Source organism: Falco biarmicus, chromosome 10, assembly GCF_023638135.1.
Source record: "Falco biarmicus isolate bFalBia1 chromosome 10, bFalBia1.pri, whole genome shotgun sequence".
Lineage (NCBI taxonomy): Eukaryota > Metazoa > Chordata > Aves > Falconiformes > Falconidae > Falco > Falco biarmicus.
The window spans coordinates 17,289,281-17,316,396 of record NC_079297.1 but is presented as its reverse complement, the minus strand read 5'-3'; the positions used below and the strand labels follow the sequence as shown (position 1 = coordinate 17,316,396).

The following is a 27,116-nucleotide window of genomic DNA, read 5'->3' as shown; positions in this document are numbered from 1 at the left end:
GGGGAATTGCGCAATGCGGTGGAAGGCATGGGCCTTATCGGTCACAGCTGTGCTAGCGTTGGATCCAGGTCATGCTTGTTTTTGAAGTGGACAGATGAAAAATGTGGGTGACCTTTGCTTGCATCAGCTGCTGTCACGACCTGGAGCAATGAGCATGGTGCTCAGTTAGAGTTCGTGCTGACATTACATGGGGCTGTGCGGGGCTGGAAGCTCGGCAGGAGCAGAGAGATTGCTCTGTCCCTGTGAGATGCAGACTGGAAAATCCGTGGCCAATAAATGTGTGGAGACATTTTATCCAAGGCACTTCCAAGCTCATTTATCCCAGGCTTCTGATGTGATTTCATGCAGGACTGCAACGACTTTTCTTGCATAATTCTTCTTCTGTTGTTTTCCCTGCTTCTTTTCTGTAATTCCAGTCCTGCAGGGACTAACATGTCTTTATAAACATCATGATCTGTGACCTGGAAATGTATCTATAGATCTAGATCCAGATAGAGATATAGATATATAAAAAAAGAGTAGGCTGATGCATGAATGAAAATAACCACACATTAAGGAAGAACATCTTCAATAGCTGCTTCTCTACAGCTTTTCAGCTGCTCTTAGCCAAGCTGAGGCATGGAGAAGTTGCCTCCATAAATTCCAAACTGGCAGCTGAATCAGTTCCGTGGATGGTCTTTAGAATAGTATCACAGTGTTACCCCAAACTTAAAAAAAAGAAGCATGTTTTTAAGGTGAAAAATGCACTGTTGGCCGGCTGAAGCAAGAATTAGCCATCTGTGCTGAACATTGAGTTACAGAGCTAATTCTGTTGGCTGGCAGCCAGGAAGGGCTGGTAGCCTCCTTATCCTTTCCTTCCATGTGGGGAAGGCCCAAGCGACTTCCATTCTGTCCTGTGCTTCGCACAACTGGAAGAGCTCCTGGCGCATATGTGGACCCCTCTAGAGCCCAAAGGTGGGTGGGGTGAAGAGGCCAGGAGAGTGAAGGTCAGATCCGTGGATGTTCCCAGTGAGATGCAAGGTGTCACTGATGGGGTGGCACCCTGTTCTGCGAACCTGCTGAAATCTAGAATTACCCTGCAGAACGGAGGCAGTAATGGCAGCGTGCACGTTGGAACAAAATGAGATAGGAGAAAGTCTTTCTGTGATAGGTCTTTCTGTGGAAGTGGCGTATCCCTCCTTCTGACTCCTTCTCTAGGAAAGAGGGAAGCGTGAGAGCCTCCCCTGCAAATGTCAGGAGTTGCTTTCTGCAGAAGGAAGTGCTCTGCACCATTAACGCATTGAGGGGGAGACATGTCATGTTCAGCCCTTCCCGTGGGACTTCATTTGATGGCTCTCGGGTAGGAGATGCTGCACATGCAGCACATCCCTGTGGAGAGAAAGAGGCAGTAGATTTTACAAGGCCACATCTTCGGCTGAAAAAATAGTGTATTGCAGTAAAAATGGGGAGGGTTGGCTTTTTTGAATGATTGAGGTACCACATGGAGAAGCTATGACTGTAAAATGGCATGACCATGGTATTTCAAAGACTAAATATTTTCCCCTTCTTCTTTTACCTGTCTTCTTTCCCCCCAGGCATCAGAAAACCATGCTTTTTCTCTGAGACCTTGCATATCCCATGTGCAACCAACAGCAGTGGAAAAACCCACTTATTTTCCTGAAAGGCTATTTGGCCCCTTGTAGCATCTGTGCTGAACAGGTCTGGGATCTCCCACCTGGATTCGTTCATGTGGTCTTGGATAACTTTACATCTCAGGTTGTTCTTTTGCCACTACCCCTAAATTTTAGCAGAGGGTTTCAAAGTCCATTGGCACTCAAGTAAAACGTGGCAAAGTAGTGGGCAGCCTGAAAGATAACAGGTCCCCCGCTTCCCTCTTAGAATGTTAAGTGGTTGTGGAGGGGTGTCCGGGGCCTCAAGGGGTTGGTAGAGAATATAGTGGATTTTCAGGTGAGTGTGAAGGACTACATGATCTGTGAATGCTCAGCGACCTTTGTGTAGGACTGTAAAAATACATTATTTTAATCTTTTAATGATGTGAAGTTGATTGTCTGGGTGACCACAGTACTGAAAAATGAAATTAAAACATAAAATTTCTTCCCAAAAATGTTTACATTAGTTTTGCATTCCATTTTTGGGACAGGTGGGCAGCAGAGGACCTCGGGCTGTAAGCTGGCTTAGAGTGCATTAACAAAGTCTTGAAATTGATTCTCCAGGTGGGTTTTCCTTCCCTGGAGGCTCTTCACCAGACCTGCCCTGGCCACAGAGGAGAAGTGCCGAGGAGTGACTGGGCTCCCTTGGGTCGGTAGTTGTGCATGCGGAGGGATGCATGCAGCGTGGATGTCTCCGGAGCCACAATCAAAGCGCCACAGACTGTAAGAGAAAGTGGCAGCTGTGGGAGCTGGCAAATAAGCTGTACCTGCAGGATATATTAAATTCAGGGACCGGTCCTATGATTTGGACAAACATCATTAGCTGTTGCTTACCTGGACTTCAGGTGCGGAGCGTTGGAGAATGCTCAGACGCATGGCCCCGCGGCGTTTTGCAGAGGCTGCTCTGGTCCTCTGACCCTCACTGTGGCGCCTGTTGCTGAGGGTGGTTTTTTCAGTTTAAATCAGGAGACTGGGGGCTTCTCTGTCTTGTGTTCCAACACGTCTGTATGACAGTCAGGAATTCTTCAAGTACAGGAAAGCTCCTTCACCAGTTTTCGAGCTTGTCCACAGGAACGAGCGCCAGCACCGCCTGGGCGGGCTGTGGGCTCTCTGTCAGGATAATACGCGGAAGAATCTTTCCACAGCACGAGTGGAAGCCCTGCAGTCCTGGAGATGTTTGTATTTGTTGCACGTGTGGAATTTCTTGGCAGAGAATTCCAGAAAAGGGGAAAGGGGTTTTATTTTCCTGTTGCTTAGAAAATGAATTCTGTTTCGCTAGGAGCAAGCTGTGGTGCTTAGCAAGCAGAGCCTGGCAGCAACCACCAGACTGTGGCAGGACCACAGGGGCGACACAGGAACTGTGCTGGGAGCTCCAGGATCTTACCAGCCACCTGCCTTCAGTGTGCTTGCTTACCCACCGTGCTTTAAAAGAAAGAAGTATTTGTCTGTTGGAATAACAAACACGGCCTCAGAAGGCACCTGCTGTACCTGTGGCTTTGCTCCCCTCACAGCATCGCTGACCGAGCGGGGACACGGTGCTGCACAATCCCCCCGCCCAGCTCTCCATCTCATTTCCCTTAGCGGGTCTGGCCGCCTGAAAGCAAAATGACAAAGGAGTATGGCAGGACTCGCGGGACACAGGCTTCGTCCATGCTTCATGTTGTGGCCGTTCAACTTCTAAGCTGCAAGTTTAAGGAATTCAGTCTGAAAAGCTCCCAGGAGGTTTTACCACCAGCTGTCCTGGCAGGAGCTTGTCCTGATTTTTGCATCCCTGGAGCTGATCCCACTGGGAGTGAGCAAGGGTGCGCTTGAAAAGGAGGTGGTTTTTTTCATGTTCTTCTGGTTTTAAACAAAGAATGTATATAATTCTGTTTTAAAAGAGTGTGAACTTCAGATTTGCCTCAATTAGTGACAAGCAGCTTAACAAGGTCCGGGGTGAAGGGGAGGGGAGTACATCCTTTCATGGTGAGCACACCCTGTTATTATCTTCATGCTGGAGCTGTGACACTAAATACCCCCGTTCCCATTACAGGGACGCATCAGAGCGGTGGGATGTTGGCACTGCGCTTGACCCACGTGGTTTTCTTGCTTTGAATATGTTGTTGTTGTACGGTAGGCAATTCTCTGGGCACGGGTTGCCCAGAGAGCTTTTGGAGTCTCTTTAGAGATACTCCCTATGCTCTCTCATATTACAAATGATCTAAGAGACATGAGTGTTTTGCACTTGCTTTGTAAAATTCCATCACATTGTCCTTTGAGAATGATTCCTGTTTTCTTGTCATGGTGCATAACTTAGTGTAAGGGGATGACAGCTGCTGTGGCATCGCACTTGTTTGCCTGATAACTATAGATGTTAATCTATATATGATTCAGCCACAGCTTGTCTCCCATGAGTTAGACAGCTGGTAAGGATCATCCCAAAGCAAATTATCAAATCCTACACTTTAATAAGATTAATGAACAAAGACAGTTACTTTATTTTATTGTAAAGAGAAATTTTGGAAAGGAGTACCTGAAAATGTAGTACCTTAGTGAATGTGGAGCTGAAATACACTGTTAGCACAGCAAAAAACGGTGGCTTTGTTCCATAGTCTAGCACATTCTTTTTTTCTTTTTTCTGGCAGATACTGTTTAGTCTGGAAAAAAAAAAGCTCAAGGGTCTCTGTGCAGCTTTGGGAGAAGTGATGAAAGCATGTGAAGAGCTTGCTTACTGCTTTCGTTGCTGCGACTGGAGCCAAGCCACAGGTAGGAGCTGCTGGCAGGTGAGTCAGATACTGCAGGTGGGATGCACTGAGAGATTCCCCACATCTCTGAGCTCTGTGTGACGTGTCTGTTTCATGATACATTCATGCATGTAAACAGGGACTGGAGCATTGCAGGGATGTGCTCACATCTTTGTGGCTGGCATCTGCTCTTTTGGAAGGCTGATCTGTGAGGTCCCAAAGTGACAAGAGGCCGAGTGCATGTGAATGTGTTGAACTGGGAGGACAGAGGCGGCAGAAGCACTAGCAAAACCTCAGGCTCTCCCAGTGTCTGTTACGAAAGAAAAGACAATTTGGGTGGGTTTTCAGGAAACACTGAGAGAACGCGAGGAAGCAAAGCTCTCATCCAGCCAGCTGGGACTGTTCTGCCTGGAGAAGGCTCCAGGGGATCTTCCACAGCATATCTCGATACCTGAAGGGAGGGGGGAAAGAACCACAGAATCAGAGAATGGGATGGGTTGGAAAAGCCCTCTGAGATCACAAAGTCCAACCATTAACCTAGCGCTAGTCCATCAATAACCCTGTCCCTGAGCACCGCACCTACGTGTTTTCCAAACCACTCTGGGGATGGTGACTCCGCGCCCTCCCTGGGCAGCCTGGGCCGGGGCTTGACCACCCTCTCTGTGAGGAAATGTTTCCTAACATCCAGTCTAAGCCTCCCCTGAAAACAAGACGGAGCCAAGTTCTTTTCAGAAATGCCCAGTGACAGTGGGCACAAACTGAAACACAGGAGGTTCCCTCTGAGCACTGGGAAACCCTTTTTCACTGCCAGCACCCTCAGGTTGCTTTTGGAGTGTCCTTCCTTGGGGATAATACTCCAAAGCCACCTGGCTGTGGTCCTGGGCAGGGGATGGGTGACCCTGCTTGGGCAGGGCGGGCTGGAGCTCACCCTGTCTGGGATTTGGTGATTTATTCCTGTGCCAGGCAGGCAAGTGGGTTCAGGTAGTGCTGGAGCCACATCCCTCCACAAGAAGTGGTGTAACCTTCCTACAGGACATAAGCAAAGACTTACAGCCCCAGCAGTGAGCATTTTAGGCTACAGGTGCACAGAAAAACACTTAATAAACACAGTGTTCTTGAGGGGAGAGGCAGCAGAATTTGGCTTGAACTGCCCCAGGGGAATTGTTCGTTTGTTTGTTGTTCCAGGAGCCAGTTCTGTGAGTGCAAACAGTGCCTGTGGAGAGGCAGCCACCTGGGCCCGCAGGCAGAAGCAGGTGAGCTGGAGAAAGTGCTCTTGGCCCTTGGAAAGTTAGACGTAGAAATTGAAGAAGCTGATTTCAGCAGAGCATGCAGTCTCTTCCTTCTGCCCTTTCAACGGTGGGAGGACAGACCTGCCTTCACGGTGGGCTCCCCAGGCGTCGCCAGCCCCCAGCCCCCGAGCCATGCTGCCCATCCCTGAGCTCTGCCTGCTTCGCCTCAGCTCCACAGCCGGGCAGCTTCGTGTTCCCCAAACCTTCCTGCACTCGGGCTGTTCCCCATCACAGCTGCAGCCATGCCAGGGGCGTTTGGCTGGTGGCTTGGCACCGAGCAAGTGGCAGGCCACCTTGGACGGGGCAGCTCCCCTCGGCACAGCCGCGGCCTCAGAGGTCTGAGAGAGGCACTAGCTGTGAAGAACACAATTGCTGCGCTCCAGCTGCGGAACAGCGACATACACTAGATCTAATTCAAAGGATAAAGGATACTCAGATGTTTAATATAGGAAAGGGAGTGCCAGAATGAAGTCATAAATAGGCAGAGGCAATGGGAACCATCAGTAAAGCTTTGACTAGGAGGCCAAGCTCTCACACATGCTTAGAAGTGCTTTTTAATAATTGTATTCACCTGAAACGAGCTTTTCTTGCGAGATTTTCAGCACCTCTGAATGCAAATAGGATTGGGATCCCACTGAAAACAAACCTGGAAGAAACAGTTTGAACTGTCAGTGATCTTGAGGATGTCTTGAGGCCCCCGTTCACGTTCCTAGTCCTGTGTATGTACTTCTGAAGACCTGGTAAGAAAAGCCCCTGCCTTTTTTTTGTTTGTTTTTTCCCCATTGTTCTAAACAAAGCTGAACCATGACAGCTCAGCTCAGAGGGGCTAGCTGCTTTTGCAAGAATGTCATCCCACTCTGCTTACTTTCAAGAATGAGTCTGAAACATCTGACAGAAGCAAAAATATCAGGTAATTTTATTGAGATTAGCAGTATAAAAATAAAAGTTAAATGGCTCAGAAGTAATACTATGAGCATTTGCTTTGAGGCCTTTTTGAGGCCAGAACCCATCTCATCGTTGCAAGCAATACCTGATGGCAAAAATCATTTATGGATTTTACCATTGTTACTAAGCTTAAGTGGTCCTTGAAGGCTGGAAAACAGCTTTTCTCTTGGCCAAGAATCTGCCCTCTCAACCTTTTGCTTGGCTGTTTGAATTCCCAATATTCCTTTTTCATGAGGTGTCTAACACCCAACATGATTAAGAAGAGACCACCCCACCACTCCCTTTCATGTTGTTTATTTTGTTGTTGGATTTGCCAGTTACTTGAAATAAACTGGTAGGTACCAGAAAAGATTCTGGTACCCCAAAACCCTAGGAAGTGCAGGGTGAGGACAGTTTGGTGTAAAACCTTGAGCCTGTCCCACAGTTGCATGAAGGATGGTACAGTTTACCCTGCCTGGACTACACCTTTGGTGCAGCCCTCTCCGCAGAGGCGACAGCCAGCCCGCTGAGCCTGCAGGCTAACTGGAGTGCTTCTTGTCAACAGCCATGCAGAGCAGGCTGTTCAACGAGGGCTGTTGCTGCCCCGGTCCGTAGATGAGTGCCCTCAGATGGAATAGGAAGCCAGTCAGGTTGTTGTAGTCATACCAGTTTACCAGCAGCCACTTGGTGCATCCTTGGAGGCCCCGGGTGTACAGAGGGCTGCAGAGCTGCCACAGTGCTGCTCGTTCCCTGCCCACAGGCACTGCTGAGAACACAGGTCACCTGCACACGTGGCGTCTGGAAAGTCTCAGGTACAGGAGAGGTTTTTGTTCATCAGGCCAAAGCCAGGCACAACATGCTCTTTAATATTCTCATCAAGAAACATCTTTGCTTGTACTTGTTATTTCTTGGAGCAGTTCTAGCTTTGAGATCTCAACTAACTTTAAAGGATGACAAGTTTACCACGTGGCAGCAATCCCATTTTTCTCTTTGGTATCATTTGGCTCCACCTACTTTCTGTGAACCCAGGAGAACTGTTATCAGTCCAGAAAAGGCAATATGTATCAGATGTCTCCCCTGGCCCCAGTGAAATGAAGTGTTGCAAATTACTGATGGCCACATTCACTCACTTGGGAAATAACTGCTTTCTGTTTTCCCTGCTATAATTTTCCAGGTATCTGCAGGACACTGGCTGCAGTGACAGGGTAGGTGGATCTTGCCATGCTATCACCTATGCTTTAATCGAACTTTTCTTTAGGTCAGAACAGGCAACAGAATACTAGGGCTGATTCAGGGTTGGAGGGGCAGAATAATCTCTATGCGCGATGAGGAATCTGTCGTGGACAGCAGCAAAATAAGTGCAGTCTTATGGTTAAGACAGTCTTCACTCAACAGCAGCCTCTAAAAATCTGCCTGTGCAGTATTCGGCCCTCAGGCAGGACACTCGTCTGGAGTGTCATCCAGGGAAGACCAGCTCAGGGTCAGGCACAAACCTGGAGTTAGGCTGTATCAGAAAGCGCATGCATAGAGAGCTCAGAAAAGGCTGCCTGGGCAAGCATGAATAAAAATTAAGATAAATACCTAGAACAAAGAGTGAAAAAGTCTTAAAACCTTGAGGCTGTAATTTCCTGGGGCTTCTACTTGTGTCTTCTTGTGTGTTTTTTAAATACCAGTGCTGCAGTTTTATACTGTGACTGAAGTCCTTGCTCAATCTGGTGGTGGCAATTCTGAGTATTTTCTAAAGTTATACAAGTAGTAAATTAGAGGGATGTAGGTTAGTTCAAGATGAATTCAAGTCATGTCTTCCTTAGCAAAAATTTCTGGTAATATATCATTATGCCAAACTGTCCCTCTTCTAATGTCCAGAAACAAAAGAAGAAAGTAAAACTAGCCATCAATTCTTCAGGCTTTCCAAAGCACAAATATTTTCCACTGTGGGAGGAGTTAAGAAGTTCTTCCTTGACAGAATATTCCTATCTTGAGGAAACAGCGCAAAAAGCAACCCAAGAGGACAGATTCCAAGATACTGTAGATCTTTCTAATAAAAAGCTGTGATGAGTCCAGAGGAGATTATTTAACTCACTTTTATCAAATTGTCAGACATTAAAATAGCATTCAACTTTAAGGTTTTTGCCATTTCAGCAAGGATTCTTACAAAAAGGTTACGTTCACTCCAAGATACAAAACTCAATCTACAGAGCATCTATCAAAGGACAATCATCTCATACGTATAAAACACTAATCCACAGCATAGAATCCAGCAGTTGATGTATTTAAATACAAAACCCCACATCATTTTAAAGACATTTGCTTAAAATGGTTTTACTATATGCACAAGGTAAGGTAGAAGTCTTCTTACATGTTGTATAATCTCCCTACGGTGTTGGTTTTTTTTAAGGACCAAGTTGTACGTACACAGAAACTATGTTCTTCAGTCTTCTGCTTACTGAAACTGCAGCCGTGAACACTCACTCATCTTTAAAACAAATCAAGCCTCAAAGAAAAGATTCATCTGAGGTAAGAACCCTAGGAGTCTGTCTTCTGCAGATTAGGCAACCTATAGAACAACCTACAGAAACTAATGTAACTGTTTCCCTTACACTCTTTCCAGTAAGTAGTGTTCTACTGAGATCTCTTCTCTCCCTACGCAGGAGCTTGTTACATCTGTGCCATTCGCAAGTTAGGTGTAGAAAGGCTGACTAATATGCCAAGTGCTCTCGGAACCGAAATTCTGAGCTGGTATTTTGCTGTTAAAAGGAAATGGTTTTGATAACAGTCCATTTGACACTGTCTCATTGAACATGAATTGCAAAACAGGCCTAGAAATAAAACTAGTTTTGATGCTGAACAAATGAAACAGCCAAAGGGAGAAAGGAGAAAGACAGGGATTGAAGTTAAATTAGTTCTTTCAATCCAATCTATGCCACGCACCTGGAATTTAGAGAAACAAAATTCTATCAGAACCTTTGTACAATTTCTTTTAAAGCCTAGAGCAACTAAGACTGCTTACACTACTCTGGGTATTCCTGGAGACATGATGACACTGAGGGTCACATCCCCTCCAGCAGCAGCAGGTCAGCCAATAAAACCCTCAGCACATTTCAGCCCGAGCTGTGGAAACACCAGCATCAATCTAGCTTATGCACATAACTGCACTTGGCGTTGGCAAAAAGCATCCTGCTAAAAAAATGAAACAAAAATCATTTTGTGATTTGTGGGAGCCGACAAAGACCACAACTGCTAGTATCTTGCTTCTGCAGAACATCAGTAGTACATGTTTGGATGGCACTCCCGATGGGCGCGGTGACTCTTAGCTGTACTCTAGCTTCAGCCACGAGGTAAGCAGGGACAGGCAGACATACAACTTTGGTTTACTGCTGGCAAGCCTGCTTGGCTGAGGAGGGGAGGATCACATAGCTTTAGGTGATGCACTCTCATGACCTAAAGGTCTAAATCTTTGCCAGCTTAAAGCGAAGGGTAAAAGGAGATGCATTTTCCTGAGGCAGTTTCTCCCAAAAGCTTGCTGTTTCGCTTAACAGTGAGAAAATAAGCCCCAAAACCAGAAAATGCAAGAGGCCCAGTATGAGTTGACATTTATTCACTGCTAACACCTGAAGATTTACAGATACCAACAGTAGCTTTTCTCACCTAGAGAGACAGAAATGCATACCCACTGCTCCACAAGAAACATCCACTGCCCACCTCAGTACTTTTTCAGGCTGTATGGCAGACCTAGAACCGATTTGGCACCTGAAAATGGCGGGGAATTCCACACAGCAGAGCTTGTGCGCTTGAAGTAGCGTGGTTTGCTTTTGTAAAAGATGTCCTCCAGCTTGGGGCTTGCAATCACCCCAAAGAGTGCATCAACATCGGGAGGGTTGTAGTACTGGTGCATTACAGTTTGGCTAAGCTGATTCCCTGGAGAAACAAAAGATTAAATTTTCACTAATTTTTTTAATTGAAACTGCTGTGTAGGCTGTTGCATGCAATATGCCCCTGCTCTCCTCATCTGTAATCACACAGAGATTGCAAATGGAAGAAATCCTCCAGTATTTGATGTTTTAAAGCACCCTGTTTAAACCTAAAAGTTCACCATAGATCACGTGGAGGGTGAATATTGCGGCTACTGAATTCTGTCCAGGAACTGGAATAAGTTTGCAAGAGGCAAGGTTTCTCAGCTTTTCTTCCTGCAGATACCACTAGTTTCCCCACAACTTCTTAGCTCCCTGGGGTAGGTGGAACATGAGATCATGGAACAGAGTATTTCAGAACCAGAACAACAGCCGGTCTGAAACCTGGTCCATGACATCTGGCATTACTTTGCTCTTTAAAGCCAAATCAATGTCAAGCAGGCTCAAGTCCAGAGCAGTAATGCACTAGTACATGCCTTTCACGTTGGCAAAATAACACTTAGCAGCTCTGTTAAGGTTGTTTAAAAGAGTATTTGTTCCCCAACACTGTCACAAGATGATCCCCAAGTGGTAGAGGAGCCCTTGACTCAGCACTCCAGCTACAATGCTGAAGACCAGTACTTTTAACTACAGCGTGCAAGTAGGAGGAACCAGACAAAATCTTATACCAGGTCTCACGATCTGATGGAGCAAAGCTGCAGTAGGGTTTGTTGGGGGAATTTTAGGATAGATATCAACCTGCTAATACATACCAGTGGCCCAGGCAGGGATGGGCTTGCGAGGCTGGCTTTCATCATCAGTAGAGTCATCGCTGTTCAGATCCATTCCATAGTTGTCTGGATTTACTGGGGGGGGCTTTGGATCTTTCTGGGCCCGTGGAGTCATCTGATATGAAGTGCAGACAGGTGAATTCTAGAAGACAAAGATATTCCACAAGCTTTAGATGCAATAGCAATGTTACACTTCTGTGTTGCAGCAAGACACTTGTTGACTGTAATAGCTCAATAATTCACTTCTTGTTTTACCACGTAATTGCAAAACCTGACACCTGGCAGTTCTAAAGTTTTGATCCAAGTTCTAAAGTTCTGACCCAATTATGACTTTGCATTGCCTTCTCCTGTTCAATTAGGCTGCTTAGTTGACTACATATGACATTAACAAGCTAGCAATAGATGCATCTACATACAGCAGTTCAATTGGAAGCAAGGTTTAAATGGAGTTGTTACATCCTCAAAGCTGGGGGCAAGTAACATGCTTTAAATATAATACAACCAAATTTCTGGGCTTGTTTAATATTAATCTGATTAATACCATATAGCGAATACACACCTAACAACTCAGGACAAAGTGTGTTATAATTTTTATGTGAACAGCATGACTAAGAAATGCAAGCGATGAAGAAAGACATAAAACTGCAAATTTCACCAATTGTGAAACATTTCTCTAGAGAGTTGGAAACAGTTTTTCTTCCCCATAAGAGGCTGCCTTCATGGCTTTGCATCTGTTAACATTAACTCATATTTCACTGTTTTTGAGTTTAAAGATTAAAATATATAGCTTTGCAAGGAGATAAAGATTCATACATTTATTCTCAATGTTCAGGACATACCCATCCACCGGCAGGTTTTTCCTCTAGTTCCATCAGTGGCAAGGCCCACACACAATACCGTTCCACAGACTCTGCTGCCATCCTGCAGCTGTTCCCAAGTTTGAACTTAAATAATGCTATTTCAGCATCTCTTTTGCCTGTGAGGTTCATTCAGCATTTAGAGGAGAAGCTTAGAAAGGCAAGCAACTTTAACATCCACTGTCTTATCCTGACAAAGACTTGCTGCTTCCCTTCCCTTCTCTCCTTTTCTTTCCCCAAAAGTCATTTAATACACAAGGCCACCAGAAGTCAACCTCAGATAGCCTGGAAAGAAGTTTACAGAATTCCTTCATTATTGAAAAGGAATATAAGCAGCAGAGGGTAAAAGTGCCCGTTGTAACAGCACGTCAATGCTGGAATCAAAGTTCTCTGATGTCATCCCTTAAAGATATTTCACCAGAGAGCACACAATTACCTCTTTATTTTCTAGGTGCTGTGTTTGGGCTTTATCTTTAGCCTTTTGTTCCTCTGGCAGTTTCTTCTGCTCTTGCTCCTGCCTCCTCATCTCTGCTAGCCTCTTCTCCTGCTGAGAAGCCAATATCACAAATAATCTGATTAACTAAACTATGCTCTTAATCCAGGCATCTGGGTTTTTTGATACGCAGAAAAATATCTAAGCATCTAATTGCAAGTCTTTGTTACTTGTGATGCTAAGGAGCACTTTGAACACAGTGCAGACAGTGAACAAATACAATGCAACAGTTGAGTGCCTCAAAGTGGCACAAACAAATTGACCTTCCCATTTATGAGCTTCAGTTGCCTTCCTCTGATATTGCAGCAACCTCATGCTTTGAAACACTTGCTACAGACTTTATCTTCAGGATATAAACAACAGAAACCAGCTGACCATCTGCAGATGGAAAAAAACTATGCTACTGATCTTAGCTTCTTTTTAGCCTAATAAACACTATTTTTAGAGGCTAAGTCATCCCCTTCTACAGTAACCATCTCAAAAGGGTCCAAACAACTTCACCCTATGAATGCATGCTTCTTCCTACCGAATCTAAAAGAAAGCAAGAGGCTGCTAACTCTAACAGTACACATTTATAAAGAGGTGAAATAAATCCCACCCAGTCTTAAGAGCAGGACAGGTTGTACACAGGTCTACACCAGCTGCCTGTCAACTTAACAAAGCTAACCGACAGAGCGAGGGGCTTGCTGGGCAGGCAGGATCCCCACCAAAGAATTCAGCTTCCTGAAGGGCAGCTGCACAACTGCTGTCAGCATGCTAATAGGAGTGACAGTGATTTTAGGGAAATGTTGGACAATTTCCAACCAACTATTCCAACCTTCTGTTCTTTCTCCTTTTGAAAGTGCAAGTTCTCACAGACCTTATATAAACCAAAAAGCAAGTCCAAATAGCAAAGGGTTTGCTACCAATTCCGAGCAATTTCTGTGTGCAAATCCTTCAGAAGGGACATTCCAAAAGCTACCTGAACAACACCTGTGGGATTCATGTCTGCTCTGGTGAAAAGGCAATGCTGCAAGTTAAGCAAAAATCTGACCCTATCCAGCTGCAGCTGCTTTATGTAAATAGCATGGACTGCCAAAGCATCAAAAGTTCTCTCTTCACCACGAGCAAAACCACCCGCTGAATCGATGCTGGCATGACTGTTGCAGAAAATAACCTGACAAAGCCTACAGTCTGTACGTGTGGTTCTGCTGAAGGTGGCCCAAATGCAAAATTGAGATGATGCTTCTGAAAAGTGTGGGATTAATTATGGTTTGGTATCGAGAGAGGTAGATACACCAGGGCACAGAAAAGGGAAAAAGCCAAAAACCTCGCTTCAACATGTGCTCATCTGTCCTTTCCTCTTGCACTGCTGCCATCTGAAGAGAGCAAGCACAACCTTCTGAAGCAGACAGAGAACAGACTCTGGGCACAAGCACCTTTGGTTGGCTCAGGCTGAGAAGTGCAACTGACTCATCAGGGTTCCCAGCAGCTTCACAGCGAAGCTGCTCCTAACAGTAACAGCTACTGGAGTCAGATCCATGTGGCTCTACTCATCTACAAAAAGACCATACATACTTCTTTCTTCTCCATCTCCTTACGGAGCTGTTCTTTAGCAGCCAACACTTCCTTCTGCAGGCGAGCAGCCTTCTCCTGCTTTTCACGTAGCCTGAGAACCAAAGCAACAGACCATTACTCTCAAAACTGGACAAGGGTACCCTCCCACCCAGTGCCTGCTGCAAACCACTCTTTCTCACAGCTTGTCAGGGCACTCCCCACCACAGTTCCTATATTATTAAGCCCAGAATTTCCTCTTGGCAGCTCAGTGCCCGTGGTGGTCAGCACGACTCTGGACAGCAAAAAGTAGCTCTTCAACTGCTTGAGCCTTTTGCTGCTGCCCTCTGTGCCTGCTTCTTTCCAAAGTCCCAGCAAAGAATTTAGTACATAAATGGATACCGTCTTACTTTTCTGCCTGGATCCTCTCCTGCTCCTTCTTCCTCTCCAGCTCTCTCTCTGCAGCCAGCTGTTTTTCTCTCTCCTGTTCTGCCTGTCTCTGCTCAGCAATCTTCCTGGCACGTTCCTGCTCCTCTTCCTTCCTCTTCTGGATTAGTTCTCTGTGCCGACGTTCCTCCTCTTCCTAGTAAGCCAAACAAGACAATTACTCACCTTACATCATACAGGAACAGGCTCCAGAATAAAGGAGCAGGAACACCTTATTTGACCCAAATCCCTAGCACCTATAACTACACAGGATAGAAACAACTCAGGGCTAAAGTCCCAGTGCTTTCAAGGTAGGTGCATCATCTCTCCAGCTGTTTCAATGCTGGCCTTTCCTGGCCCACGATGTACCCATGTGCCTATGAGCCACCACACTCTGGATCTCAGGGACAGTTTTAACTAAGAGGTTTTAATACTTGCCAATCCACAAATTAAGGTCTTTAGTAAGAATCTCTCCAGAACTGCGGAAGAAATGTGGGTCACAATCACCACTAACAGCTGACAGCATATTGCGAGAGGAAGCAGGAAGCACAACACTGCAGAGAACTTTAAGGACAAAGCCCCTTCGCTCCACTAATTTTCACTTGGTTTGTCTCAGTACTCCTGGCTAGATTCCTCGCTTCACCTGTGGCAGACTGCAGCCATTCTGACTGCATGCAGGATGACAGGATGGGCTCCAGCACAGACCTGCTGCAGTGCTTTTTGTTTTCTGGCCTCTTCATCATGCCTGCGCCGGGCCTCTGCTTCTTCCATTTTCTTAGCAGCTGCTTTCTTTTTGATCTTCTCCTCTGCCAACCTTTCTTCCCTCACCTAGGACACACACATCACTAGCTGAATACCTAAGTCTCAGATGGGACAGTTCTCTGTGGATCACAGCAACAAGTCTCAAAGATGCAGAACTCCCACCCTCTCACAGGGCAAAAGTTTCCTTTTCTACCACCAGGAGCCAATGGTACCTGTGCTTTATTTTCAAAAGGTAATACTTACTAGGGAAATGTCCCTTTTACATCTCCACAGGAAAAGCTGATCCTATTCTGGTATTTATGCATCTAATACCACAAAAGCTATCAGAATATATTCTCAGAACCATGAAATGAGAAAAGCAGATGGAGATAATTAAAGTAGACAAATGACTGCTATGTGCAAATTGTCTGAAAGTCTCAGATACAAGAAAGGGCATGGAGGAAGTATGTTTATTTTCACCTTTTCATCTATTAGTCAGATGGGAGAACTTCAAGTAGATTAAGCCTCAAGGCCATTAGGCTGGCTTTATCTACTTGAAGTTCTTTTCCCATCTGACTAACAGAGCCTTAATAAAGCCCATTTAGATTCACAATTCTGGAAAATAAGAGGTTTCATCTGCCATTTGCTGTAACCAAAAGAAAGGCAGTCACTCAGAATCACCAAGGTTCTGGGAAATTCTTTATTCAACTGCTCTTCAGTTCATTCTCTAGATGTTAAGCAGCCTCAGTTCCTCTCTTTCTGGAAGGCACTCTCATGCGGCATCATCTACCTCAATAGAATATTTATTCTCCCAGATAAACTCTATAGGTATAATGGGCCTTACCTTCTCAGTTTTCTCATCAAACAGAGCTATCTTCTGCTCAATGCGCCTTTTCCGCTCTTCCTTTATTTGCTCTGCTCGTTCCCGAGCTTGCAACACCTTGCGCAGGCGCTCCTCACGCTTCCTACAGGACACAGTCCAACTTCATCATTGCAGTCCAGCTGAATGAGCTCCTTACAATCCAAATACATAGCCAACAGACACAGCTCTTGGGCAGCATGAAATTCAATGAGCCAAATACACCATTCATTTAAACATTAGCAATATTTTTAAGCTCCATCTGAGACAAAGGACTTCAGACAAAATGCTGAAGAAGCAGTCAGCTAGGATAATTAACTTTTTATTAGCATTGTAGACAGATACTATGAGAATAAATACTGCCTTTGTGGTGTGAGAGCAAGCCGACAAGAACTTTTGCTGCACGTATGGACTCTGCAAGATAAAAGACCTAGAAAGAGGGACATACAGGTGCAGAGAAAACAGTCCAGACAAGGCAGAAAGCATATACTCACAGCTTTGCCTCTCCTAGTCGCCGTTTCTTTTCTTCCTCCAGTTTTTGTTTTCTCAGCTGCTCGGCTTCCTGTTTTTTCCTTAGAGTCTCTAGCTTCTGTCTCTCCTTTTCCTGAGGCAGATTGAAATGTGGTTATACCCACGTACCAGGGCTCCCTTCTATGTCAACTTGTTCGGGTTAAGTAAGGGCTCAGAGATAACACCAAGGAACTGCGAACTGCAGCCAGAACCAGGGGATAGTAACAACCCTGAAACAGAGCTTAGGTGGCCTGTAATGTGGCCGTGGATGTTTGGGAACAGATGTGATAGAAAACAAGGCCTCACAGATGCGCCTATGGACTTGCTGGAAGCTGGCATGTCGAGGTATTTATTTAAATATTTAAATAAATTTTTTAAATTTATTTTAAATATTTATTTTATATTATTTATTTAATATTTAATATAAATATTTAATATTATTAAATATTTAAATATTTATTTTAAATATCGAGGTATTTAAAAAAAGGTATTTATCTTTGAGGGTGTGAGAAGAAGCTAGGAAGTTGAAAGAGAAGCATCAGCTCCTGAAGTCCAGGCAGCTTCCACAGAGATTGCAGACAGCCAGCACTGACTTACGTTGGTAAAAAGAACCAAAAAAGCAGTGCTAATGCTTGGCAATGATACCAGCTTCCTGCAGTGAGCGCAGGGGACAGATGGTGCTCTAGGAAGCACCTTGCTTGCTTCAGCTCAGAGCTCCCACTGGCATCTTTGCTTCCCACAAAGCTTTATCTCATGGTAAACCACCACCATTTAGACAGAGTGCTTACAGCTTGTTTCAAGCACACAGTCAGCCCTGTATGTCATCTAGACAGAAATACAGGGCATTTTTCTCATTTTTCTAAAATGAGTCCAGCTAACTCAGCCTAAGTATACTTCGATTAGAAAAGGAAGATCCAGCTATCACTACAGTCACAGCAAACAGATTAAGATAAACAAATTTAATGCCAGATTTGATCCTGCAGATGTCTAATTATGACAGCCCTGGTCTTAGTACAAACCCATTGATAAGTACAATGAAATAGTTGTGATTATCTTATGCCGGACTCCATGCTGTAAATTGTTACTAGCATCCAAACTGGCTAATTTAAAACTAACAATTACATCTTAACTGCTCTGGTGCTATTTAGTTATGTGTATCACCCACATGGAAAAAATCCTGAGGGGAAGCTGTGTGCACTGGAATGAAGCCTAAAATATAACATTTAATGAACTGACACCAACAAAGGATGCACCAGTCAGAAGACTTCTCGTATCACATTAGCTCCTTTGCCAACACAGACATTAATGTCAGCAGTGAGACTGAAGCTTGAATCCTTCACTACTTCCTAACAACAGACTTCTCCTACCTGCTGGAGTACAGTGAGACTCTAAGCAGTACAGCTGTGATGGCTTTAAGCAATACAAAGAAGTTTTGATATTAGGTTGCCGGATACAGCCTAGATATAAGTTAGATGCAGGAAAACCAGTTTCTGCAGTACACCCTCCTCTCCCTCCCCAACTCTCCTGCAAGTGAAAACAAGCCCTAGAATTACCTTATTCTGCAGGCAGTTGTTGTGTATGGGAAGCATGAGTGATCTGTGCTCGACATGCCAGCTTCCAGCAAGTCCATAGGCGCATCTGTGAAGCTGCACCCTCATACTTGCCTGACCCTGTCAGAGAGCTATTCTGGTGTAGAAACTACATCACACTGATTGAGACCTGCTTGTCCTTCAACACTGACTTCTCTTCCAGTTAAACACAAATCTAAATGCAGATCAGTAAGAGTAGGGCTGCCCATCAGTGATGCAGGTAGGATTACTGCAAGTCCAGCCCACATAGTTAAATCAGGATGATTTACGACCAAATTGTCCCATGTAAGCGGAACACAGGGAAAACCAACTCCTTTTGGAAATCTAGAACCAGATCTTCTCAAATCCCGTGCACCCAAACTACTCTGCTTGGGGGACAGGAGCTTCCCCTGCGATGCTGTAAACTTCACAGTGGTACTGCACAGGTAGATGCATCTGCCTGCAAACAGCAAAGGTGAAGGGTTTGGTTTTGCTGGTTGCAATAACTCTACTACTTTCATATTTATGTCCATTAGATTTGGACACTGGCATACTTGTCTTGCTGACCCAGCAGTCCTATTTAGGACAGCCTCATGTTTCTTCCCGCTTCAAAGGTCTGAAAAACCTCAGAACATCAGAAGTCTGGATTTAAGAGGCATTTTCTCAGATCTCACTCATTAGATAAGTCCTAGAAATGAGACTTCAGTTCTCAACTGCAGTATTCAAATCCCCTTGATTTTCATTTCCCAGTTTTCATTCCCAACTGTTCCTTGCTAACACCACAGGGAAATGCTACAGTAATAAAGCTTAGTGTCCAAACTAGAACTCTAGGAAGCTGACTAATCATAATTTTATTTAGTTTATGCAAGCGTAAACAGACAGCTTAAATCTACTTCTTAGTTTAATATGGGTTGAAAAGTTTCTTTCACATCTGTGCTTTAACTTAGACACTCATCAGACTGTCATGTACTAGCTTACAACAGAATCTCGTCTTACCTTGGGATCAGACTGGATAGGAGTGTTGTACCTGATAAAAGATTTTATTACTCCATTTTTTCCCACAGAGGCTGGCATCATGAGGAGCTGGTTTTTCTGTACAGTGTGCAAAAATGTTTTGAAAGGACGGACAACCTATGAGAGGAACACCAGAACAATCCTCAGGAACATGAGTAAGAAATGGGTCTTGGTGAAGTACATCAGGATTACAACAATCTTACTTTGCTGGCTGGAAAGGCAGGGGATGGCGTCTTTCTTCTTGGAGGAGAAAGCCCTCCATCTTCTGCTTGCTGACTGTCATAGCATTCATCCACAGCTCTTTTGTAACTTGGCTTTCTCCTGTCAGAAAAATACAGCCCATCGTACCTGGCCAATCCTCCTGATTGTCTCAGGTTTAAAAAAAGGTCATACAACTATCTTAGCTTAAAAGATATTTCATCATGTATGCGCAAGTAGTTATCCAATAACAAATTTCTAAGGTGATAAAAGATACAGTGTAAGTCCTCTTTTCATAGAGGCAGAGAAAACGTACATGTGAAAGTTTCATAATCACAGAACACTGAAACCATTTAACAATGTTTCAGCCTTGAACCTGCTCTGAACTGGACTACAGATCTCCAGAGGCAGAAAGCGGAATGCTTCTGTGAACATACCTGGCACTCTGGGGTGATTCCTGGGTCTCCCCTTTCTTATTTAAGTTGCTTTCTGAAAGAAAACATAGTTAGACAGTTAGTTCTATCTGGAAAAAAAAAATCCAACACAACTTTGAAAGCAGACAACAGATTTAGCAGCCCACTGAATAGAAAAAAAAACCCTGCCATGAATTATGCACAGCAGGACCTTTCTTGCTTTCAGCACACAACTGCACAGCACATTTCAAACCTAGAAATACAAAATAAAGCAAATCTGTCTAAAATAATCTGCGGTACGCAGTTTGCACTAATACAGCTATTGCGTTCCACACAGATACAGAGAAACCGCTTGCTTTAGAAACGGGGTTCAGCTAGGCCTCCCGTAACCTGGAGAACATGCATCCCTCCAGCTTCATTACATCTATGTCCATGGGCTTTCCAGGCTGGCAAATAACTCCAGCACAGAATTTACCAACTGCTAATCTCCTGAAACAAATCCTCACTTGTCAAAGATTAGATTAGTCTTTCAAACTGGCTCTCAAATTAACTAGCCAATCTTTCAAACTTCCCAGTCAGCCTGCCAACAAAGCAACGACTTTTTAAAATTCTGCCACAAAAATCCTCCGGAAGCTACCGTTGTTGCTTGTCTCCTGCAGCTGTTCATTTCTGCTCATGGTTTGAGAGCGAAGTGACATTTGGGGACTTTGAGGATTCTGTAGGAAAAGCAAATAGATTTTATCAGTTCTCACACAGAAACAGCCAATTACTATTACAAATCATGATGTCATTCTGACAAGGACACTGTCTACAATATTACCAGAGTGCAAAACTGCACACATATTATCAAGTATTGGTACTAGTACCCAGAGTGAAGTCAAAACCTGCAGCTGTGAAAAATACCTCAGGACACCATCTTGATAAATTCCTTAACATCATGTCATCACTAGAAACACAGACATTAAGAGAACACAAGTATCTGCAATGAGGGATGCGCTACTTAAACTGAACAAACTCATTAACTATTAAGCACGAAAGCATTTCAAGCTGGAAATCTGTTAATGCTTGCTGGGCTTCTGGCAAAGGGTCAGGCAGCACTCATTTTACTGAGTAGTGATGAATGGACAAACAGCGAGACAGCAAAGACAAACAGCTCATTTCCTTCATTTATCTGTTTCTATTATGAATGTGATATGCATCGCTATTTGCTGCCTTTGCACTTACACTGCTAGAAAATTCTGTTGTGATAATGGTTTTATATGCCTGCAAGAGGGCAGGCAACGGCTTTTGAAATCTGCACTCTGCTAGCGAGACAAGCATTAATTCTACTCCCCAAACCTGCATAGGCTGGCAGACATAAAGGAGTTGGGAAGAGAAGAAAAAGAAGCATGGAAACTTTATGCTCCCCAAATGCTTCTGTAGGGTCTTATCCTAAGGCTAGGTAAAGGAAGCACCTTGTAGCCCAACAGAAGGGCATAGATCTGATTAATTTGAGGTTAGGCCCGAGAAGAATCTGGTCTTTAAAAGACAGCATGCATACAGATACTGCCTTTATATGTTCCTATAGACAAAGATATTTTCTGGTTTGAGAAGGTTGCGGCGTCACTACTTTTCCACACTACCCACAGCTCCCAAAGGAAGCCTGGCAGAAATAAAACCTAATTTGGTTTGCCAAGAAAACTCTGGATAGATAGATAGGGTAAGGTAACACAGCAACATAGGCTAAGAGTGGGACAGGCCACAAGGTCCCACTCTCAACATCAGTGGTGTAGAAATAAAAGCTGAGGATCGAGGATAGATTGAATGCACTGCATGGACTAGACTGTATTTATAAATTCCTCAGGGTACAGAAACAAAAGAGATGAGTCCTCTATTCAAATCTGCAAAGCAGTCAATTTTGGTTTGTTTTCTTGGTTTTTTTATTCTCAACATTTTCCCTTTAACTTGTTCCACAGTTGTAACTCGGGCAAGCTAAAAGTCCAGGGACACTAGAAAAACTGAGTTTATTTGAACTGTCACGGGCTGTCGTGGTTTCAGCTACAAAACTTGTAACCAGTACGCATGATGGAGCTCTGCTTTCCTGGGGACGGCCAAACACTTGCCTGCTGATGGGAAGTAGTGAATGAATTCCTTGTTTTGCTTTGCTTGCATGTGAGGCTTTTGCTGTACGTATTAAATTGTTCTTATACAAAACCTTGAGCTTTACATTCCTTTCCAATTCTCCTCCTCATCCCTCTGGGTGAGGGGGTGGTGAGTGAGCAGCTATGCTGGCCGGGGTTAAACCACGGCACAAGCACAGCCGTAACAGCAGGTATAAGCTGTGCTTGTTTACAGAAGCACTTAAGGCCACAGAGCTCTGCTCCATCAATTCAGTCTTTGCTTATTGAATACTCAAGACAAAACATTGACATAATCCTGGGATTTCTTCTTCAGGAGGGGAGTGAGAATAGTGGAGGGACATGTTTTTGACCTGAATGACGTTTACAAAATTCTGTGGTTTTCTTAAGACAAACTGACAAATTCTGAATAATCTGCAGGACTAACAAAAAGGTCAAAAGAAGCTTTAAAAATACAGAAATAATAATAGTGTACAAACTCTGTCCAACTGAAAAAAAGCTTCCCTGAATTATAAGGTTATTTGTCTGTATAGAATCAGGACTGGATTTTCATATAGCTGAGCTCTAGCAAGAGGCCAAGAAACAAGAGCCACAAAGCACAACTTGACTCTGAATACTGGCACTGCCAAAGTCAGTATTCATGCTAGTGTGCATCAAGTCATCAGTGACATTTAAATACATTAATGCAACATGGCAGAAAGAACACTGTTTTCTAGTCAAAGCTAGCCTTGGTTTTGAAAGCATCTGAGATTCTAACACCATACTGAGAGAATACCTCTACTGGCATCCAAAATAAGCCTTGGGTCACTTGTGGTCATTTTCCAAATAAAACTTACTGGTTTTCATTTTACTAATTTTGGAATGTTGTGACTAAAACAGACTCTACGATCTCAGACTTTATCAGTCTATCAGAACCAGGGAGGCTGTAGACAGGCTCATGCACATATGCCAGCCACATGCTCTGTGCCTTCTTTATTCAGGGGCTATGCAGCAGGCTGGCAGAATCCAGCAGCCTGTGGCCACAGCTTCCTAACTCCCCAGTAGCAAATGAGAGGTGTATTCAACACATTTTGCTCACAAGTCCACACAAACAGAAATGCTTTTGATCTCTGCTCAAATCTTACCAACTTGGAGGGGGGAGAAGGTCCAGGAGGAAACCTAGAAAAAATAAAAAAAGCAGCAGTGTTTAACAACATCAAGGAAACCAGGAAGTCACTTGCTACCTGCAAGCAGTGCAATTTATTCCAAGAATGTCACTGTAAAAAAGTCCTCCAAGCAGAATATTAAGGATAAAGAAATATCTTAAAGTAGTCTCACCTAGTTTTGACAACTGTTTCTTCATCCTCTGGCACTGCTCCAGAGCTGGAGACTGCAGGAAAATAAAAAAATGCCCGAGCTATAACATACAGGTGCAGGCCAGGGCTCTTTCTGTAGTAATGAAGTTCACTCAAAACTGCTGCGGAGGCATTTGCTCTGCCTCCTGCCTTATTGCCTACAGTTCAATGCATGCCACTACAAGTAAGGGCAGGTGAATATACCTAAGCAGCACTAGAGAAAATGCTGTCTGCAATTTTAATATAAGAAAACAGATGTTTTCAATTATAGATGACTTCAAAGTGATATTCAACAAGCATGCATTAGGAGTGAGTAGGTTTAGACTTCAGACTCATTTTGCAGGGCTACATCCAGATCTTAGCAGTAGTTAAAACCAGCGTTATTTACAGTCTGAGTGCTGCTTCCTGCTAAGCATTCCATCCGGCTCAATGGTAGCTAGCTTTTAAGTACCAGCACAGCCAGAAACTGTTGTTAATAATTAAGAAGGCAATGCAGCTTCAGCTCGAGTACACAAGGGCAGACTTTGCCTAGTCAAAGCATGCGAGCACACAGTCTGCTCCCATACTTCCATCACGGATGTTACCGAAGGAAGCACAAACACACGTGCTGTACACGTACCCGTGCAAGATCTGCTGGATCAGAGACACAGCAGATGAGCTCTGCAGTTGATTAACATATTTTGGGCTTTCAAGCATTAATAAGCTCAAGTGGAGCTGACAAACATCTCAGTTCCTCTCCTTACACCTGGAAATTTTGACTAGGCAGAAGATGAGTTGCATCAAGTAGTACAGAGGGAAGCAATAGCTTTCCTTAAACCTCCCAGGTAATCCAGATCCAGACTAATCATTTAAACTGAGTAGATAAAGCTATATCAGCACCTCTTCAAAGTTACAGATGAGGAGACTTCCCTACGGTTTCATTTTTTACTGAGGGAGCTCTCAACACTGTGCTTAAATTTATGCAAAATTCCACACTATCCTGTTACTGGTACAGGAACTAGGGACTGCAGTGCTAGAAAAACATTCAACTAGAACAGTTAAATTGGTATGGAAAAAAACTACTACAGTGCTTATCCAAGTATATCGTTTTACAGCAAAAGTAGGATAACTCTGAGAAAAGACATTTTCATACAGCACGAAGCCCACAAAGCTAGAACAGTGCAGATTAAGATGTCACACTAACATTATTTCAGCTGTACTAGTTCTCCCTTCAAAGAAGTATGCTGTACAGTAGAGCAAATCTCTCCTTAACATCACATTGTATGGAAAAGGTTCTCCTGCATCACCTGCATTTCAGGAGCAGTTAACTAGTCCACCATTTACTAGCCTCTTTTTTTTTCCTCCAAGCTGAGGGAAAGAAGAGATGTTATATCCATCACTTTGTTCTCCTGCAATAAATTTAATGCCTGCATTCCAGTAGCATGGATGAACGTTTAAATAAGTTTGCCCTGTGCCAAAACCTGCCTCTGCTGCAAATTGTAAAAGTTCGGAAGACTTGCAATAAGTTTACAAAGTTCAGTTTCAACATTCCCTTCTCAAAAGAGCAGATCAACAAGCAGCCAGATTCTGCTTAAAGAGCAGTGAATTTAGCTACTTGATTTCCCAGAAAACACACAGGCCTTTGTGTGAGAGGGTTCTGGGCTCTCACAGCAGCAACAAACCCTGTTCACCAGCCTCCTCCTTAGCTTTCCAGGCTACCACCATGGAAACTCAGAAAACATTAAGGCTGTGCTCCCAGATGATTTACAAGACTGAATTCACAGGCCACAAGCTAGCACAGCTACTGGGTTTCTCTAATCACATAGGTCTCTAGAAAGCCAGTTAGAACAGCCATGCTCAATTGCAGCCTGTCCAGCCTAGGAAGATCAGCTGCTACACCCAAACTGAAGAACCAGCCCCCTAGCATTGTTTTCCTTTGCCAGTGGAAAGCAGCACGACAAAAAGAGCAGAAAAGGTGCAAAGCAAACTCATCTGGTGGCATTCAAACTTACTATCCATGCAACTGGAAGACACGGATGATTTTTGAGCTGCCTTCCTCTTGACCATTGTCCTGGTGACAGATTTGCGGATCATACTTTCCCTCTTGCTAGCTAGAGAGTATTTCTCTGCCAAGGAGGTTCTGTGAATCAGGGAAGTTTTACCCATCAGACTTCTGCGCACTGAGTGACGGCTGAGCCTAGAACCTGTCGGAGTCTCCAGGCTATCCCTTATGGGCTGGGAAGGCTCCTTATCAGACCCCTCCTGCACCTGAGCAGTCTCATGTACCTCCTCTAGCCCAGGCGTTTCACTTAAAATGACTGTACTATTAGCTGCCTTTGCCTTGTTCAGCCAAGATGCAGGCTTGCTTTCTTGTGCATCACTTGCTTCAGGGGTATGAGGAACTATCAGCTCAGTGGCTGCAGGCACAGGCGGCGATTTGGCAACCCAGATTTTTTCAGGAGAACAATCATCTAAGCTTAAGAGGATGGTTGTGGAGAGCTGTTTCGCTGGTTTAGATGCACTCTTCTGGAGGTCTGTCATCATGTTAACGTGATCACCAATATCAGCTTCGGATAAGGGAACCTTCTCTCCTGCTTGCTGGCCAGGAGGCATCTTAGGAAAGCTCTCCGTGCTTTTAGCAAGTGTTGCAGTCTGAGATCTTGTCACACGTTTTGGTGGAGAGACATCTTTGGCCTCAGCCCTACTGAGTTCTAGGTTTTCTTTATTTCGGAGTCGTTGAGAGCATCGTGCACGGGGTGCCAGTCTGAGACTGCTATTCCTCTTTCTAGACAATCTAATGATACAAACAGCGTGTTAGACTGGAGCTGGACTCAGGAACAGACCAAAGTCCTTCCATGCACAAACGAGAACACGCAGAGAAACAAAGCTAAAACATCTGGGACGAGCCACTCTAAAAGCTCAGTATACACAGAGCTGCAGAATAGGGCTACATAACCGCTCTGAGACACAGACACAAAACGAAACTCGAATGACAACAGCGCTTCTCACAGGCCGGCGGTGCCGTGGCGTTCCCAGGCCGCTGGGCCGAGGCGCGCCCGGGCGCGGCGTCCAGCCGGACCCTCAACACACGGAAGCGGGGAGAACGCCAGGGAGGCGCTGTGGAGAGGAGACCCCGTGCGACCTCTCACAGCGGATTTCTCCAGCCCCCCCACAGCTGCCCTCCTCCCCAGGCACTGAGGGGAGCCCGGCACTCCGCCTCCCCCAGCCCGGCCCGGCCCCCCGCGGCCTGTAGGGCCGCCTCACGGGGGGCGCCGGCCGGCCTACCTCTTCCTGCCGGGCTCCTGGTTCTCCTCCCGGAGCGCAGAAAGGCGCTTCCTCCGCTGCCGGCTCTTCTGCGACGGCGTCTTGGGCATCAGCTCCGGCTCATCGCTGTAGTGGCTGTGAAGGGAAGCGAGAGGCGGGGGCTCAGCGCGGGGGACGGCCGGCAGCGGCCCAGGGCAGCTGGCGGCGGGGGATCGGTACCTCGTGAACATCTTAGCCGCCTCCTCACGGATCTCCGCCAGCCACTGCAGGTCGGTATCATCCACCTGCCGCAGGAGCTGGGCCAGCCGCCGGCCGCACACCGCGGGCAGCTGCGCCGGGCCCGCCATCGCCTCAGAACACCCCTGTCCAACCGCCCGCGCGCGACCCCGGCCCGGCCCCGCCTCGAATTCAAACCTAGCGCCCGCCTTCCGCCCTGCCGACGTCACGGCCGCGCCAGCCTATCGTCGCCGCGCCGCCCCCCAGCCCGCCCTCCCCATTGGCTGCGAGGCCACACGGGAGAGCTCAAAATCGGCTCCCTTCAGGC

At 45.1% G+C, this 27,116-nt stretch overlaps 1 protein-coding gene across 6 annotated transcripts; it reads right to left on the bottom strand.

Moving 5' to 3' along the window:
* Positions 1 to 8,653: 8,653 nt before the first annotated feature.
* On the bottom strand, positions 8,654 to 27,001 carry INCENP (inner centromere protein). 6 transcript variants are annotated; one of them, XM_056353718.1, is made up of 18 exons: positions 26,792 to 27,001; positions 26,594 to 26,707; positions 25,321 to 26,102; positions 23,313 to 23,364; positions 23,120 to 23,153; positions 20,516 to 20,594; positions 19,903 to 19,954; positions 19,471 to 19,588; positions 19,250 to 19,384; positions 18,239 to 18,355; positions 16,670 to 16,779; positions 16,161 to 16,281; positions 15,281 to 15,403; positions 14,560 to 14,732; positions 14,174 to 14,264; positions 12,560 to 12,670; positions 11,249 to 11,408; positions 8,654 to 10,503 (listed from the first exon to the last, which is right to left on the bottom strand). In XM_056353718.1, the coding sequence occupies exons 1-18, from the start codon at positions 26,917 to 26,919 to the stop codon at positions 10,289 to 10,291; spliced, it is 2,715 nt and encodes a 904-aa protein (XP_056209693.1). In that variant the 5' UTR covers positions 26,920 to 27,001; the 3' UTR covers positions 8,654 to 10,288. The 6 variants fall into 6 exon arrangements, with proteins under 6 accessions (XP_056209693.1, XP_056209694.1, XP_056209695.1 ...); XM_056353719.1 differs by having other exon boundaries at positions 12,560 to 12,667; XM_056353720.1 differs by lacking the exon at positions 12,560 to 12,670 and having other exon boundaries at positions 26,792 to 27,000.
* Between the last annotated feature and the right edge of the window lie 115 nt (positions 27,002 to 27,116).

What these genes read in the sequence shown, in the direction of transcription:
- INCENP (XM_056353718.1), bottom strand. Translation starts at nt 26,919, where the DNA reads ATGGCGGGCCCGGCGCAGCTGCCCGCGGTGTGCGGCCGGCGGCTGGCC. An exon ending in GTCTTCCAGTTGCATGGATA is followed by an intron (nt 23,365 to 25,320) that starts GTAAGTTTGAAT and finishes ATTTTCCTGCAG; the next exon opens with TCTCCAGCTCTGGAGCAGTG. An exon ending in CTATCCAGTCTGATCCCAAG is followed by an intron (nt 18,356 to 19,249) that starts GTAAGACGAGAT and finishes GCTCTCTGACAG; the next exon opens with GGTCAGGCAAGTATGAGGGT.